The 18,730-nt window shown below is 43.1% G+C and overlaps 1 protein-coding gene across 3 annotated transcripts in view; it reads right to left on the bottom strand.

The window, feature by feature from the left end:
• The window catches only part of NR6A1 (nuclear receptor subfamily 6 group A member 1), a 98,093-nt gene that overhangs the window by 75,764 nt on the left and 3,599 nt on the right, over nt 1–18,730 (bottom strand). For 2 of the 3 annotated variants that reach the window (XM_054848473.1, XM_054848474.1), the window contains exon 2: nt 3,104–3,163. The exons of the other annotated variant lie outside the window; for it this stretch is intronic. In XM_054848473.1, the coding sequence (XP_054704448.1) occupies nt 3,104–3,163 (60 nt within the window). The remainder of the gene's footprint in view (nt 1–3,103; nt 3,164–18,730) is intronic. 3 annotated transcript variants of the gene reach the window in all.

Below are 18,730 nucleotides of genomic sequence, written 5' to 3'. Positions count from 1 at the left end.
AATGTTCTAAAGGGCTTACATGACATACCCATGCCCAGGAGTGCCACTGTCTCAGGACAGCAGGATGCAGCAGTGCAGAGACCACCATGCCGTAAAGGCTGAGGCCCCTGCGACGCACCCCAGGCTCCGCAAAACGCCGTGCTCAGCAAGGAGAGGGTAGAGCATGATCTCAGCAGAGGTATCAGTCAATTCACAGTGCAATAAAGGGTCCAAGCACTTTTTTACGCCTTGTTTACTCCCCTAGTTGCTTATGGGATTATTTGAAAGCAGCCTGTTCAGACGTGCTGTGCCAATAGCCCACAGTAACTGTCTCCCAAGTTTGCTGCACAGTTCAAGTCAGAACAACTTACTAGTGACTTTTAAACTCCAAATAGATGAATATTTAAAATACATCCCTGTGTGCTTGTTCTGCTAAAAGACTTAAACTTGTTCAGTTTTATACAGGAACAGCTTTGAGTTCAACGATTACAAACTAAATAGATGGAACTCTTTTTTTGCAAAACTGAGGCTTTAGAAAAAATCTCCCCTCTCCCCCAGCGTGACAGTGAAGGGCTCTGTTCAGTCACCCACAACAAGCATTTCTACCAAAACCCTTGGTAGGCACAGTAGTTTGGTATAGAGAATTTACTAATAAAAGTGAACAGCCAGAAAGCATGCCTGCTGAATTGTTTAAGCATTATAAAACCTAGACAAACGACTTTTTTTATGCAGTTTGACATTTTGCCTTTGAAATTTCAAATTTGTCAGCATGTTTGGAAGAGTCATTCAAAAGTGAGAGTGCACAATTTGGATTTTTTCTAGTGGCATCTTACAAGAAAGCACTTGTGTATTATTTAATCAGACATTTCAGCCTACTGCTTTTCCCCACATACACCTGTATAAAAATACAAAAGAAAAGACAAAAGTCCTGACAGAGGTGTTCATCTTTACTGCAAAGAAATGCGAAAATAATTCACTGCAATTACTCTGAATAAGACATTTCAGACAAGCAGGAGAAGCTACAGTAAAGGGGCCACCCCCCAGTTGCTAATGCATGACAAGCAGAAGGCTTAAGCAGACAATCCACAGATCTCAAATGCTCTGGATGCACAAACAAGCCTAAGAATGCTGTTTTCTACTCCAGTGTAAAAATCCTTAAGTTTTTTTTGCTTTAATCATGTTCAGTAAGGAGACGGCAAGGGAAAAAACTTAGAGGAAGACAGGTTAGCAGACATGGTCAGAGTTTTTCAAAATCCATAGTTGGGAAGTTTTGGATGTTTCTGGCACCAACTGTTCTCTCCTACGAGAGATCGCCACCCGCCCCCCGGACGTCAGCCAAACCGAACACATCAGGATGACACTGAGCACCGGCATGTTCAGTGCCGCCCCTGCAGAAGTTGGGTAGCTGGGCTGGAGAGGTCGGAGAAGTGCCCCAGCAGGCATTGCCCAGGCTCATCTGTCAACTGCCAGAGGCTCTGGCAGGCCAGTGACGGCTAAGCTTGCCGCAGCGCTTTAGGGATGGTGGTGCCCAGCTGCCCCCCGGCCCTTCGGCAGGACCCTGGCAGCCCACCAGCGTGCCCGCACCCTGGCTGCTGCAGCTCAGCGTGCCCACAAGCACTGAAGGGTTGATCAAAAGACAGGAAGACAAAGGAACTCAAGGAGCTCAGTTTATTTAGTTTATCAAAAGTTTATGTAAATATCTTCATAGGGAACAGAAGTTTGACAAGCATTTTCCAGTTTAGCAAAAGATAACACTGACATGAAAGCTGTAGCTAGACAAATTCAGACTAGCAGTAATATACAATTAAAGAAAGAGGGTCATTCGATTCTTGTTAAACAGCCTTACTTTCAGTATTTGGCAGATACATCCTGATTGATGATACTGTGGAAAATTGAGGTTTGTTTTAATATCTTTTATGTGCAAGAGGCCTGAATGCAGTAATCTAACCTATGCCAGGCTACAAAGGTTCAACAGAATATTAACCAACATATTTTCTTGAGCTATACATGTGTCTAAATGGCAACTTAAATTAAGCTCTATATGCATGTGAAATTATCTGTTTCATGTAAGAGTGATCAGCTGCATGAAAGCATAGCTAGATGCCTACAAAAGTGTGCTTTATTAAATCAGGCAAATAACTGCACATTTGCAACTCTGAGCCTATTACACATTCATTCCACACAACTGCTCTCATTATAAAGGAAGGAACCATATATTGCCATTGTAGAGGAACCACAGTTCTCCAAAGCTTCAGAGTTTTCTAATAAAAGTAAGTGCAAGTCCATCAGCATGATGATGCAGGTGGAAAGGACAGTGTCCTGACTCTGGAAGGCTTTTAGCAGTCCTGAACATCTGAGCATTATTTTTAATATGAGCTGTCAGTTAATAGTCTGCCACATTTGAAAATTGCAGAGACTTTCCAAAAAATGACATGAAGAGTTGTTTTAAATGAGGAATCTACAGAGAGCTCATCCCTCTGTTCTGGGCACAGTTGTTCTGAATTTATGCCTGTAACCTCCGCGATCTGATGAGAACTCATTGCCATCTAGTGGATTATAACTGGCAGAATGCATGTGGTCCTTGGACACAGCAAATACCACTAGATGGAGTATTAATAATTTTGAATTCATTATTTTAGGTGCCCAGCAGCTCAGATTCTCAAAGTCTCAAAAAAATTACAGACCCAGAATTACATTGAAATCAAAGAGGATTTCACCAACTGCTTTGTTTCATGAGGAAACCCAGGCTATAGGTTTCCAAGTATAACACCAATACACTTAAGACAGATACTTTTATGTCAGCATAATTTACCAGCACCTCAGGTATTTATCACTGTAACATACAAGCATCTGCTTTACAGCTTTCACTGATCTATCTCTGGTGGCAAAATATCTCATGCAACCTATGTTCTGCTGGTGTAAATAGTGATGTACAGACCTATTCTATGCTACTTTTGTGAGAAAGACCCAATCGGCTATCAGATACGGGAATCCACACCTCCACGAGGAAGCATTAGCACTAAAACTTCTCAGTCTCTACTGTGAAGTATGAATTCTTATCTTTGAATTATCTCGGAAGGAGAAATTCTGCCTCATCACACATGGCAAGAGAAGGAGTACTTACTGCCCATGGAGTTCATAGGAAGGACAGGAGAAGAGGAACTCATCTGCTCCACATCTGTAGCTAATGGGAAAGTGAAAATGAGAAAGTTGTGATGTGCATGTTACCAAGAAGTCTTTAATTTTGAAAACTTTCATTTACATTTAAATTGAATATGCATATCTGATCATCTGAGGAAGCTGCTTTGAGAAACAAATTCAATAATGTTGTCCCTTCCTCTAAGATATTTCTACCTCACACACATTATCTGCAGATCAACTTTGCCAAGCAGTCATATTGGTAATCTGTAAATTGTGATGGTTTGAGGATATCAATTCAGAACAGTTTCCAGCACAAAGAAACCCTGACTATCAGCTTTAAACTGTATACAGTATCAACTTGTAAGTGGAGCATTGCTATGGAATGAAAGGACACAATGATCTCCAATCTGTGTCCAGGGCACCTTCAACAGATTCCCGATAGGACGAGATCCCCTTCCAAAGCCATGCAAAATGCCGGCATTTGATCTGAAGCAGTATCAGAAATAAGTGTCTTTAAAGACACTCCAAAAGCTTTATTTTCTAACAGCTGAAAGAAGCAGCAGAACTACCTTCCAGCAGTTTGCCAATGAAAGCCCTGATCTGAACCAAATGCCAGGTGCCCTCTGCATTTTGGGAAGGGTCCCCCTTTCCAGGAGCCAAACCAGGAATGAACCATCTTCCAGTAACAGGGTCAGTTTTAACTTAAGATGATGTAAAACAAAGAATACATTCTTCGGGGCTTGATCTCGCTCAAAAAGCCACACTCACTCTTAGCACATCACCACAAATGCCACCCAAGTCAAACAAATCCGTCTCCATCTCCATCATTTTGATGCTAGTAGATACCACATAATTATATATTATATAATACTCGTTTAGCTTTAAGACCCAATAAATGCATACTACAAGCTGACATTCCTAACCACAGAATACAGTCCCAGAAGCGTAACTTCGGCCCACAGCCAGGGTTTGCTGTCAGTCCAAATCCTGTGTTTCGCATTCTTACAATTCCAATTTATTCGGCAGCAGGCAGTTCCCTGAAGACCACTGTTTACACTGAAAAGTGCAAAGTTCTGCTCTAATTAGGCAAACCACAAACAAGTGTAAACAGTTTAGCAGACCATTTTTCTAGGATGTGAAGAGCAGACATAGCACCACACTTACGTTAACTTAATCTTCCTGCCATGCTTCCCTGCCACACTTAGCAAGCACTTTGCTTAGGAACCTACTCGATGTTGCTACACAAAGCTGGGGGCTTTAGTTTAATGTGCGAAACACCAGACACAGTCAAGAACAGCAACGAACACAGTGGCAGATTTATTCAGGAATGCCCTGGGTTATCCCTGTCCTATTCTCCATTCAATTATCAAGACATTTACTGGCTAGAACATCTAAACATTCATTTATAATCTCGCTTGGCTCTTCCTTGCAGTTCTTGCACCAGTGCTCAGAAAGCTGCATGCGCCATGCAAGACTGCAGCATTCCCGACAGTCACGCTCTGGAGTACCTGTTAAAGGTCTCTAGTCTGCTTACAGAAAAAAAAAATTGGATTGTGCATCTTCCTATTTTCCACCTTATTTCTATAATCTCCCTAATGTGGGAACTGCTAACCCTTCAAAAGAGCTAGCAGGTCATAAACCATGAACATTTTTGTAAGTAAAAAAGATTCTTCATATTGCAGTATAGCTATTTCAGATACCTTGAAAGAGTTTTGTAGTTCCCCCCCCGCCTATTTATAGCTACATAAGCTTTCACATATAGCCAAAATAACCCAAAAAGTAAGTGCAGCATTACTTTTATTCTTCTGAGAGTGGTAAGATTCAGCCTGTGTAAATGTCAGTACTGAGCACACCCCAGCTTTCAGAAAGGTTGAAGTGACCGATTAGCAGATGGTCGTGTAAAGGTTACCTGCTGCTCTCTGGCAGAAAGAGGTCAGCTGCCCGACAAGGCAGCCAGATGGCACGGAGCAGGCTGCGAGCGGCCGGCAGCAGGCTGCACCACTTGAGAACCCGCCGTCAGAGTGACAGTCACTTAGGGTAGTAAGCTACACCTGCAAACATCTGGAATAGTTTATCAAGTATCATTCAAAAGGCAACCAAATAATGCTTGTGCCTTCTGAAGAGAAATTTCTGAGCGGTAAGCATGTAGAGAGATCCAGTGCACATTTTTCAAGTCCTGCAATTAGATTGTTCACTATAATGCCATGCTAAAGGTTATAAACAGAAGCATAACAATATTTCCAAGCTATACTTGGAGAGGATAATTTCAGTTCACACTTGAAATTACCTATTTTAATTACTATTTCCAATATGTTCACCAAGGCTAACACTGCGATCACAGCGGTCCGGTTGTTTAAGTTTGAAGTTACTGGAATTGCTCAATGTCCTGTCAAGTGCTGCCGTAAACCAAGCGATGCCGCACCCAGCAGCTGGCCGAGAGCCTGCAGACCACAGGAACATGGCAAGTCTACGCCGTCAGAAGAGTAGGAACACCTCAACATTTCTGTTCGTGTGCGACTGGCAGAGGGGTACTTACAGCCCATTAATCTCAAAATCATACTTCAATATTTTTTTAAAATAAAGTATATAAAAGTGCAAGTACTTATCTTACACCTTGCCATGAAAGTTTCTCATCCATGTAAATTACTAGTTAAAAAATTTCAGACAGCTCTATGAAAGTTGGCAATGCTGGGTTTGTTCTCTTACCCATACCCCTCACACTCCCCTCCAGCCCTTTGTATTTTCATAATTATATGCAACACATTAAACTCCTCAAAACAATTCAGCTAAGAGGAGATATGGATTAAGAACCAGCTAAGGTTTTGGAAACTGGTTTGCTCTAGAAGATAAAAGGACAAAAGTCTGCTCCACTATGATGAACAGCTGCTGCCAATACAACTATTTACCCCCTGACCTCTCCTCTGCCCAGTAAGTGAACAGTGCCAATTGTTTTCTTGTATTATATACTGTTTACAAGCCCTGCATGGCATGAAAGGAATTAATAATTTAGCTCATGGAGCTGATGACCTCTATTGGAGTACCCCTATTTGCTGAGCAGAAATCAGAGCAAAAAGCTCCCTTGAAGCCACAGGGTTTCTTTAAGAGTTTTTCACTTTACAGCCTAATTGGCCGCCATAACATAAATCAATTATTTCTCCTGTTTTAAGCAACAATGCTACCTATTCTCAGCCACTCGATTTCTAACTTCCCTTGTATCAAGCCAGGCCTTGTTCTTTGACTTTTACAACTGTATAGTAAACACGATGGCAAGGCCAGCTTGGAGAACTTTGCAGGATTAGGAAGGTTTGGGAACACTAGCAAAAAGAGGTTATGCTATTTTGAACTTCTCTTGACCTTTGACTGCCCTTGTCCTGGTTTATGCTAATTGGAGGGGTATAGGGGCTACTCCTAGAAATGAACTTAGCCTGAACCTGTGACATAGCATTGGTCTTTGAAGATATCAGTGCATGAGTTTTGGTACCCCCTCCCCAAAGGTTGTCATCTTACATACAGGAAGAGTAAAGTAGGTAAAACATGGTACCCTGGACAAATGCAAGGGTACCCAGGAGCAGAATAAGCAGAACATGCTGATTCAGTGAGTTGCATCATCTTCCACTGCTTCTGACCAGCTGTTAGCCTGCTGAAGATCAATCACACATGGATCTGTTTGGTAAAAACAGTGGTGCTTGTAGGGTTGCAAACAGAAGGACATTCGCATAGTAAAATCTCAGTAAGTTGGGTAACATTTTAATAAAGACTTTGAAATATGCATGCTAAAACAGGGAGTTCTGCCCTTGGAAAAAATGCAGATAATGTAACGTAGGATTATAGACTTCTCCCTCCAAAAGCTGAAACTGAGGCATCAGAACTTCCAGGTAAGAGATGACAACAACATCCCTAGGAGCTTTCAGGTATAATTATACTTCTATTATCATTGATTAATTTAGGTTGGAAGGCATCTCTGGAGCTCATCTGGTTGAACCTTGCACTGGAAGCAGACCTAGCTTCAAGGCTGGATCAGCTTGGTCAGTGGTGTGGTCACTCAAGTTTTGAAAGTCGCCAAGGATGGAGACTCCATGGCCTCTCTGGACACCTGTTCCAGTGCTGCATCACTTCCACCAAGTTTTTACCCCCCTCCCCAAAGTGTCCAGTAGGAATTTCCTTTGTTGCAACTCATGGCCATTGCATCGGCCTTTTGCCATGCACCTTTGAAGGGTCTGGCTCCATTTTTTCCTATCACCCTTCTAAAGAACTGGAAGACTACCAGTTAATTGCCACTTAGCCTCCTCTTCTCCAAGCTAAACAAATGCAATTCCCTCAGTCTGACCGCATTTGTCATGTCTTCCAGCCCCCAACCATCTCAGCAGCCTTCCAGTGGGCTTACCCGAGTTCAAGCCAACTTCTGCTGGGAGGCCCAGAACTGCACAGAGCATTCCGGACTGACTCTGCCACGCCCCAGAGGGGAATAACCACCTCCCTTGACCTGCTGCTACCCACCAGCCAGCACACAGCAAGCTGCCATCACCACAAGCACACCCTACTGACTTACATTCATGAGGTTCACCAGGACCCTGGGTCCTTTTTGCAGAGCTGCTCCCCAGCCTGTACTGTTGTGTGGGGCTATTACATTCTAGATGTGGGGCTTGACATTTCTCTCCATTTAACTTTGAGGTTTCAATCAGCCCTTTCCTCTAGGTTACTGAGGTCCTTCTGAATAGCAGCTGTGCCACCCAAAGAATCAATGTGGTGTCATCTGCAAGTCTGATGAGTGTATGCCATCCCATCATCCAGATGGTTGATGAAATTGCTAAATAGCATTGGCCCCAATACTGACTCCCAAGGACAGCCACTGAATAACTGGCCACCAGTTAGTCTTTGAACTCTTGTCTGCTACCCTTTGAACCAGGTAGAGTTAGTTTTTCACCCACATTTGCCTTGTAGCCCCGTTGGGCTGCAAGGATGATATGAGAGATTGCATCAAAAGCCTTGCTGAAGGTTAACAACAAAATTGCTCTCTCCTCATTCAGGAATCCAGTCACTTCATGGCAGAAGAAATGAGGTTGGTTGGGCATGATCTCCCCTTGGTAACCGCATGGGGAATGATCCCAATTACCTTCCTGTCCCCTTCAAGCACCTGGAAACATCTTTCAGGAGGACTTGCTCCACACTTCCAGGGACTGAGATGAGGCTGATCAGCCTGCAGTTCCCCAGATCAGCTACTACGCTGCAGAGCCGAGTTAAAGGTGATTCATTATCCCTTATCAGCTAAATTTTACTATACAGAGACATTCCTCCCCTTTCCCCTACATCGGGTAGGGCTTCTTGTCTCACCTCAACACTGAAAACACATGCTGTTTGGAAAGAGGAGTGGGAAGTAAGGTCATCTCATGATAAATATTTTGAATTATTGGAAAACAATCACAGCTCCTGCCTACCAACATAACTGAAAGGAAACATTCACAGCAAGTATGTGGAACATTAAACTGAAGAGCTATACCTGCACCGTATTCCTCAATAAACACTATACAGACATTGTTATTTTAAATGCCTGTTTACATTCCAGTAAAATTCTGTCGGCATGGTATCTGATTTATTGATGCCATCAAAAGTCACAGGATTCCTGAAATGCCTCCTGAGACACAAAAATCAAAGTAGAAAGGAGATGCATGCTGCTGTGGTATCAGCTTTACCATATACGTTATGGGCTACATTTCCAGAAGCTTCTGTGTTTTCTGAAACAGAGCGCAGTGCCCTCCCCGAGAGCTGACCACTGCTGCTTCACCTGGGGCTTAGCGGCTCTCCTGTAAAATGGGGTGGTGCGGATGGAAGCTCAGAGCCACCACTTGGTAACACCAAGGTACATTAGGGCTGCTCTCAGCCAACTTATTCCTCTCAAGGAGGTTCATGGCAATTTTGCATCTTATTTCATACTTTTAGGCTACAGAAAGGGAAAACTTGGCACAGAGTCAAGCAGCACAGCTTTTTAGAAAAATAATTGTGATGAAGAAAGCCTTCAGGGATGTCTTAAATGAAGTGGCATTCAGTCACTTAGTGCAAGCCATCAGAAGACCTCCACGAGGTGCCCTGGGTATTCATTCCAAGGGCACTGGAACTACAATAAATCAAGACCAAAACCACATCTTACTAAAACATCTAGTTTCTTTGCCTGTAAATTGAGATTCATGTTAATCTTTCTCCACAGATCGATACTGAAATGTTTTACAATCTTCTGGTGACATTTCCTTTCACTTTCAAAGCATTTCATTCAGAACCAGAATCACACATTCTGAAATGCTACACGGCTCCTGAAGAAGCCAGGCTTTTAAGCATCGGGGCAGATCAACAGTACAGCGGTGTACGTTCACATTCAATTATCACAGACAAATAAGGATTTCAGAACACAGTACTTCCCTTATTCACAAGGCTCATCTGTTTTTAAAAGGCACTATATCCTGACTTGAGGGCAAAAACCCTACAAAATGAAGTAATAACTAATAGTAAAAGTTATATTCAGTTGAAATTGTATTCTTAATTTGAATTCATAGTTTCAGTTTGCAGTCTGAATATTTATATTGGGTCTTGTCTTTAAGAACCTCTTACTGTCCAAGATGTTCTCTCTGCAGCTGTAATTCAACAGCGTAATTACTCTCAATCTATCTGATAAGCTGAATAAGCCAAGACTATCAGGCTGCCTCCATCTTTTTGTGCAATTCCCAATTTGTTAAGATATCAGCATCAGGGGTTTATGCAGCATTACAATATCAGCATTCCAACGCAGCACTGTCAGTATTAGATAGGCAATAAACATAAAAGACCTACTTTCAATTTCCAAAGGACCACATTAGTGCTTTCCGCTACCGCATTGCAACAACAGGCACTTACTCATAAATACCTCTGACAGCCAATGCTTCTGAGCATGCAATGCCCCATTCCACTGGCAGTCTTTGTCCCTAGACATGACATTTTGCAACGTCTATAGCTGGAGTACATTTTGGTTGAATAGGATATTGCCTACCAGGCAGCCCAGACTATTCCAATATTGAAAGATCAATTGCATAATCATTCTGTAAATCTGTGGAAATTCTTTATTTACTTTTTGATCACTGATAAAGCGTTGGCCAACGCAAGGCATACTACTACAGCAAAATCCATCTATTGAGTCCACGAGAATTACCTACATTAAAAAACAGAATTAATTGATATTATGCAAGAGTAGAGATGCCACTAATATTTTTAGAGTTAACATCAACCCAGATTAATCCTCATCTACTGATAAATAGCAGCACATTATGACATACAGAATATGCCAGAAATCATGTTGCAAATTAGCCAGTGTTCCCAGAGGCAAGCGGTTCTAGACGCCAATCAGTACGTCAGGTTAGAAACACTACTGTAAATGGACCTTTTCACCACAAAGCAGGTAACATGCCCTTTTAATTCAGCTAGTGCAGGACTGGCACTGAAACTGGGATCCTGGAGAAACACTGACGTGTGACAAGTCTGAAAACAGCTTTTTTCCTCCAACATCAAGGTTAATTAATTTAACAGCCTTTATTTTCAAATTTTAATTAGTGGAGATAATATTACAGCTTCTAACCATAATGGACTTCGGCTGCACACTGCCAATGCCTGCTAGGCCTTGGCTCACTGCACTAGTGTGGAGACGAGATGACTAACTAGTACTTACTAGTGGATGAATCGCGCCCTGTGGGAGGATCTCAAGAGAATTCTAGAACGTGAAAGATAGGTGTAAGCACTACGCATTGAAACAAGTTTCCTCGTTGTTACCACACGTACACAGAAAGACTGATTCATCAAAATCAACCACTCAATGTATAATCAACATTAAAACAGCATTAGAGGGGGAAAAAGCTTTAAAACTGCCTAGGTATAGTACATTCCTATAATGCTTGATTACGAAATGGATGGGTTGCAGCAAATACGGTCACCATCATATAAAAGCTACTGCTGACATCCTGTATTTAAACTTACAAGTCTTAGGGTTCAGCACATGGAAGTGACAGGTTTTAGAACTAGGATATATACTCTGTATTGTATAAATCAATCACCAGACCTGTAGCTCTCACTGCACATCACATGAGAGGACCAAATCAATGAATGAGCTTAACATTTAATTTGTCACTGTGGGTATAGCTGTGGTTGCTGCTCTTTCATTTTTGCAAGGTCTTCATTTCCTACAGGCCACCTGGAAACGTTCTGTGGCTCACGCTGATGACTGCGATAACGGACCTGTCCTTCAGAGGCAGAGGGATCACCTCGGAGTTTCCCGTGCCTGTGGGATGCCCAGTGACCAGGGCAGGTGCCGATGCTGCAGCAAGAGCAGGCACTCTGCTCTGTGGCAGGTACGAGGCAGCACTGTGCACCACAGCTCATCCGAGCTCCCGTCACACCCTAAACTTCCCCCCAAAACAGATATAAAAGTAGCTTGTACACTGCAACTGTACAGTTACCCGGACCCAGACAGCAGTCACAGCTTGCCATGACTATAATGCTCTTATGGAATGTAAGAGCTTTATACCCTGTTAAAAATGTTTTCCTTCCATTATTGATTCAAGCATCTCGCTCATGAAATTCAGTGATGTGCAGCCTTCCAGTCTCATTGAGTGCTTCCCTTTCAGTCCTACCAATACCAGTACCTTGGGTTTTGTTGGAGTGAAAAGCTTCCATTAAGCATTTGGCCTCCCAGGGATGGGGATTACATACAGGCAAGAATCAAGGGAAATTGGATTCTTTCTCCCCACCCACCCCTCTGCCTACTGTCTGCCATGTTTGCAAACCGTATTAGCTCCCGCTGCTTGCAATTCCAGAAACACTTGCCTTGCTCTTTGGGGCTCATTCCAGCCACATCTGTCTACTGCTATAATCTCATTTTCCAGGATGCAACATCTCTTATTAGCTTTTAATTGTGGTAACACATATCTAAGCATCTTAAAAAGCACGTCAGAAACTGTTTGACAGCTAGAAGATATTCTTCAGGATAGAAGCATCATTCCTAACATCTGGATATTTGTGGATATTTGTCTTCATTTGTACTAGAAAACTGTTTTAAACAAAGGAAAAATACCTGCATTTTTAAAGAAGGAAGCTCCCATTCTTCTCAAAGGGAAAAACATTTGAGTGAATTTAGTATACACTGTTGCTCTGAAAAGCAATCTGAAATTCTATTTTAATCTAACTTTACAAAAATAATACAGAGTTCATCTTTTGCTGGTTTCCATGAAAAGAGAGTGCACAATTTCGCTTTTTTTAATCTCAGGTTTTAAGACATATGATTACAAGTTTTATAATTCTAAAATAATTGTTACAAACATTGCTAAGGGAAATGTATTTATATTCTTCCTTTGGAAGCCAAGTAATCTACTAGGTGGGGAAACAAAAATGTTTAAAGATCAGCATTTAAAATAGTTATTTTCAAAACCAGGGTAAACATTCAGTAGTAGTGAATTACCATTCAGTTTTTTTATGCAGCAGCAGAAACACAGCTTAAAGGAATTAGCCCCTCCGCATACATCTCCAGCTGCCAGTACGGTGATTAGGTGTATCGGTATCTCCCCTTCCGTACACACACACAGCTTGCTCACCATCCACTTTAGGACAGCAAGACCCTGCCTGTGAGCAGCCTGCCGTGCCGGGGAGCAGCCACTGTCTGTCCCCCCCAACAGCCTGCACTGCCACTTCGGCCATCTCCCCCTGACCGACACCGAGCGCCCTGCGGGGCCAGCGCACCCACGGCAGCCACCCTTCACCTGCCACCCAACAGCAGACAGGAGCATGTGCTCACGAGGAGAGGTGGGAGCCAGGACCAAAGCTGGAGTGTACACACTTCATCAGTGAGCCACTTAACGGCAAATCATCGCTGAAGCCAAGGAGCTACTGCTTGTGACAAGGTGCTCACACTCTCTCCTGAAAGCCTCGACATGCTAAAGCACAAAACAAGCACTACAGAAAGCCAGTAATTTCAATGGGCAGCGAATCAAATTAAAAGAAGTCAGACAACATTTTATTTGAGGGGCAATTCAGGCTGATGCTAGTCTTGCACGTGGGTGAGGGGAGAGATTCAGTACTCCATTGTATCTGTGGGGGATCCACGTGAGCCTTCCAGCTACCTCACCTGTAGCATGCTCATCTGCAAAGCTTCTCTGTGCAGGAAGAGCGCGCTTCAGCTGATCAGTCACAAAAAATACTAACATGCTTTTACAGTTGTAGCTTAATTTTTAATCCCTGTGATAGGGCTTGTATTCCTGTTGCTCTGCAGGAGGATGCTGCAGCACCCATACAGCACAGCAATCCTCAGGAAGGCATCGCTCGGTGCTGCCATTAGGACTCTTCCCTCTCTACAGGGCCACAGCATTCATGGGACATGACCCATGGGTCAGTCTTTCAGGCTTCAGACCAGCCAGCCCAGGCAGGACAAAACACGGGTATGACAATTAACTGCTATACACATACCCTGAAGAATATATAGTCATACTTTGTTTCTTCACAGTATTTTCAGCTTTATATAGGGAGCTGAGCAAGTTGCAGTAGACAGCTTGCAGAGTAGCGGTTCAGACATCTCCACTGAATTAATAAAAAGTAAAAAATAAACCAAAGTGGCAGATAAGCACCCGGCAGCCATCAGCTTCCAGCAGTGATTTAGCCTCCCCTCACTTGCTGCACTGCTGCAGCATTGCCAAGTTTGCACCAAAGTGGACGGCTCCTGCTCTCCCTTTGCGAGGTTCTGCGGGGCAGAAGTCCACCACAGCCCGCATTTGTTCTGATATTATTTCTCTGGCAACTGCCTCAACACTGGAGATCTTCATCCTACCAAACCAGAGACTCTTGAGTTCTCTCCTCATATGTTAATTAGAAATTAATCACTCTAAAAAGCAGAGGAACACTCCCACCTAGGCACTCCCTGCTGTTCATCACTGTCACGTTTCGCAGATGGCCGTGTTCTGCTTGGCCAGCGGTGTGGGGTAAGGCTTGTCATTTGAGCACGAGCCTACTGCACCCCCACCCCAACCACAAACCACATCCCAGCTTGAAAACCTCTTACTCAACCAAAGATAAAAATAATCCCAGTGCGACCAGGTCTTTAGCAGACCAAAGAGGATGAGAATTGCTCTAGCACTGCGCTGGTGCTCTGGAGAGGGCCGAGCTGCACAAGGCAGGCTGGGGACACCTACCAGGAACTTCCAGCACACCTCAGTGAGCTCCATTCCAGGTTTCACCTAACTTCAGTCATGCAAATCCTCCATTTTAAAGCTATGGATACTTAAGTGGATGCAAACCTCCGAGATATAGGAGCTCATTTTATGAGCTACAGGGTGTTATCCTCCTTACTGACAAATAGCACAACTTTTATAACGAAAATTTTCAAAATTCGTAACAATCAAGGTTCTATCCAAAAAGCAATAGCTCAAAAAGGGCATAAGAAAGAGGATATCAACATCATTTTAGACCTGACTAGCGCTGAATTAAGAACCTCAAAGAAGCCACCAGCTACATCAGAAAGCTGCAGAGCTGGAATCGTGCCCTTCAGAGCAGCACCCCACAGTAACGGTACTTGCTTGACAGTAGAGCTGAAGCTGTTTAAATTCATACACTTACAGAACAAGTAACTCTGTGCCTTCACTGACTATGAAAAAAGGAGTTTGTTTTTAAAAACAGATACTAAATATCCAGCTGGTTTTCTCATTAAGTAGGGTAAACCATTACAGTAAGTCTCTAGAAAAAATTTCCAAGCAGTTAGGTGTGGACATGCAGTTTTATTCTGTTTTTTTCTACCTATAGCCCATTTCATTTTTTTTAAGAAATGTACTTGCAGCCATTCCACACAGCCATTTTGCACATCAACTGCATTCTGATTATTTCTGATCTTCAGTGTTCATCCAAGGCTGCCATGAAACATTTTACCAAACAGCACAGCACACCGTTGTACCCAACCTCTTTTGCAATGGAGAAAAGTCATAAATTTACTTCAAGACAGCTTTAGATTCAAGGTCATTTCAAAGCTTTTAATTACTAACCGGGATTTGGGGATTTTTGTCCTCAGCATTTAAGAGCAGCCAGCAATCTTATTCATTATTAACTGTTGCACACATACCATTTTCAATACCCGAGACAACCGTGGCACTCCGCAAGCAGGGCTTGCTGGCTCACCTCTGGCACCTACCAGCTACAGCCACACACTCTGAGACTTGCTATGACCGTTAAACCACCCCAGCATGTCATTTAAAGATGTGTATTAAACACCAGGATTTGAAAAACTTTAAAAAAAGAAGTCAAGAGTATTTCTGATGCCATATTTCTCAAGTTTTAAGGGTGAGAAATGCTCCTTCTCAGCAGATACAGGATGCACTGGAACATTTGCTGTTATTCCTAAGGTGTTTTACAGAAGACAGCAGTACGCCAGGAAAATGCACTTAACGTTTGACACAAGTCGCTGGAGCCCTGACTCACCTTCTCCATGAGGACAGCACAGAGGCTGCCAGCCGGTCCCGCAGCCCCACGGGCAGTGCCTGTTGAGGCAGGCTGCCCGTGGCCAGAGCCAGGCTGGGGCTGCCTGTACGGCCATGCCCAGGCGCTGGGGACCCCGAGCAGCCTCTGCCCCTCCGGCCATGCCCCGAGAGCAGCAGCCGCCAGCCTGGCCCTTGATGGAAATGGCACACAAAAGGCCCTTGGCCTTCCACCACGGGGACAAACTGGCATGTTTGGAGTATATTTGTAAAGGAGTGCTAGACTGTAAAGTTACAATGTTCATTTCAAGCTTCTGTAGCTATTGAAATAGAAAATGAAAACAGACACAGCACTCGAACCACACAGCCAAATCTGTGTCAAACCCTCCACCTCCACACACTCAGAAGCAGAGAGCAGCACCGGCACCCACAAACACTGCCGCGAGCCGGCAGCCCCCAGGGTTAGCACTGCCTCCGCAGTCACCCACCGCTGCCCGAGCCACGCATCCATCAGGCATCAGCAGAGCAACACTAAGCCAGAGCTCGTTAGGGCCATTAGCTCAGTGCCTCTTTTTTCCTATGAGGCATGCAAGAAATGTTTTCCTGATGAAGGAAGTCTCACAATCTACTTGCCAATTATTTTACCATAAATGTTACAGCAATTCTTATGTAACTGCTCTTGAAGAGGTTTCCATAGAAAGAACAAAGTTAAACAACTCGTTCTACTTTATAGCATCTTACTAGAAAACAAGAATTCAAATAACCCCTATCCACTTGCTACAATAAAATATCCTACGGATGTCAACAACTACTGTTGTTGTATATGTTGTGTAGGGCAACCTATATATCTTTAACATAAGTTAAAGACAGAAAAAGAGGACAAGAGCCCAGAGGTGTATTTCTTCCTCAGTATCAGTTTGCAATACAAGCTATTTCAAACTTAAGTTGTTACATGGCAAAATTGCAAAATTTTAAAATTCTGAGCCTCTAGAAAAAAACAGCGTATTGCTGAACTTACAGAACACGGAGGTTTGGGAACCAGAGGCAAACCCATCACATATAGAAAGGTAAAGAAAAGATCTGAAAGCAAAACATAGCTCAACTTCATCACTCGAAACAAAATCTTTAGTTCAAGCTTAAACTGCATATACAACATTAAACCCTTTTCTTCACCAATTGTCTTTTACAAAAGACTGAGTCCTTTATACCAAGGGTGTAAGTTACTACTTGTGAATAAGCCCAAACACAACACTTTTACTCTGTCAACATGAAGGAACACTTTTGGTAGGGCCAGCGATCCCCGTTTCCCACATTGTGTGATTGATTACGCTCTACCCCTTAGAAGAGTTGATTGGTTTCCTGGTGCCAGGAAAATGATTGATGAATATTTCAAGACATGGGCCTCTCTTCCTGCTGGGTGTCCTTTTCACATGTCGCCAATGGGCCTGGGGATTTTTTTTCAAGACTAGGAAGTGTCATTTTTATGGATATCATCCTGTGATAGGGACAGTTGACTGAGCAGAGGCACTATGTAAATCAAAGTGAAATACTAAAGGTCAGCTCAAGTGTTAAGGTGACAGACCAATACAGCATGTATCAGGTAAGCAGGAAAATCGAAGTGGGCAGAGAAAAGCTTCACAAAGCCAGAGACACTAACGACACTGTTAGCTTGCCCCTGCAAATTGGTAGTAGCAAGCTATTAGTATCTCAAATCTGGGATACTGCCACAAATACAGTATAGTCATACACAAAGATCATTAAAACAAAATCCTTTTAGTAACCAAACCACTCAGTCAACGCAGGCTGAGCGAGGCGACCCCAGTCCCTGCCAAACTGACGCCGAGATCTAACTCTGGAACAAGCCTACCTTAATTCAAGCTCTGAGCTTGCACTCTACTGCAAGATAAGCCAAGATCTCAGCTGAACTGTTACCCACCTTAAACCAAAGCCCCAGTAACCAGGAATGCCATAGTACATTAAGTTATTTGCGGGTGAGAACGATCACTGCCTGTGATCCACAGAAAGGGCATTTCTTTCCAGCTGCTGATAGAACTGGCCCGGGATATGGCATCTCCTGGCAAAAGCATACACAAGACATCTAAAGTAACAATATGCTTAAGAATAATTTGTAGTACGTATTGCCAAACATAAAAAAGTCAAGTTGCAGCTGTGAGACTGAACGAAGAGGACAAGTTGGTGTTTGGCAGAACTTTCCAAGACCAGAAGTTCTTTTCAAGTTTTTTTACTACAACTGTGACAGCCATCATTTAATCACTTGGCTTCAGGATCTGAGGGCTCCAAAACAATTCCTGCAGATAAACCCTGCGGTTCTTGGTAGTGCCAGGGTGCTCAGGAAGAGTACACCTGCTAACTGGTTAGTCAACAGCACAGAGACCCCCCACGCTGACCTGAGCACACCACACACCCTGGGAAATACCTACCACCACAATTCATATCTCCTGCTGGAACAGATGATGGGGTTTTACATGACAAGAGAATTTTGAGATTGAGTCCCAAGGGCTTCACAATTCCAGATTATATTCCCATGAAAAATATTGAAGGCTTCCATCAAGTTCCAGCTGAGATATTTCAGACAAGGACATCACAGCAGTCTGTAGTCACCCTGGTATTACAGCCCAGGTGAAGTTTTATCAATTTTTTTTCTGATGCATCCACAAAGGGAAGAAGGGCTTAAATTAACCCTTCACATTTCTCTAAGTTTAAATTTCACCACCTATACAAACCTATAGCCAGGATGATTAGGCAACGGAAGGTATACACATAACTTATGCTCTCTGAAGGACACCGGGTCCACCCTTTGCAAATGAAACCTCCTTATCAAAGAGCTGGAGTAGAATTAAGATACTCCAGACATATACTGCTTCCAAGATAAGTTATTGGTAATCATTTACCAATAAAGAACTTCACTGAAGCTAGCCTATTGGCGGTGTATTTCCTCTTTCTAACAAAACCTGTACAGAATCATTTTTATCAACATATAAAATCTGGAAGTCTTCTAATTAGGTAATTAGAACTGTAATAATTAAGACTAAAGCTAAACCTTGAAGGGTCCTCTTGTCCCCCAACTTCCCTTTCTCAATTAACTCTGCAAAGTGATAACCACACTGGCTTAAAGCCTAGAAAAAGGC

The sequence above is a fragment of the Grus americana genome, chromosome 20 (genome assembly GCF_028858705.1).
Source record: "Grus americana isolate bGruAme1 chromosome 20, bGruAme1.mat, whole genome shotgun sequence".
Lineage (NCBI taxonomy): Eukaryota > Metazoa > Chordata > Aves > Gruiformes > Gruidae > Grus > Grus americana.
The sequence above is the reverse complement of the archived record's forward strand: the minus strand, read 5'-3'. Positions and strand labels throughout refer to the sequence as shown.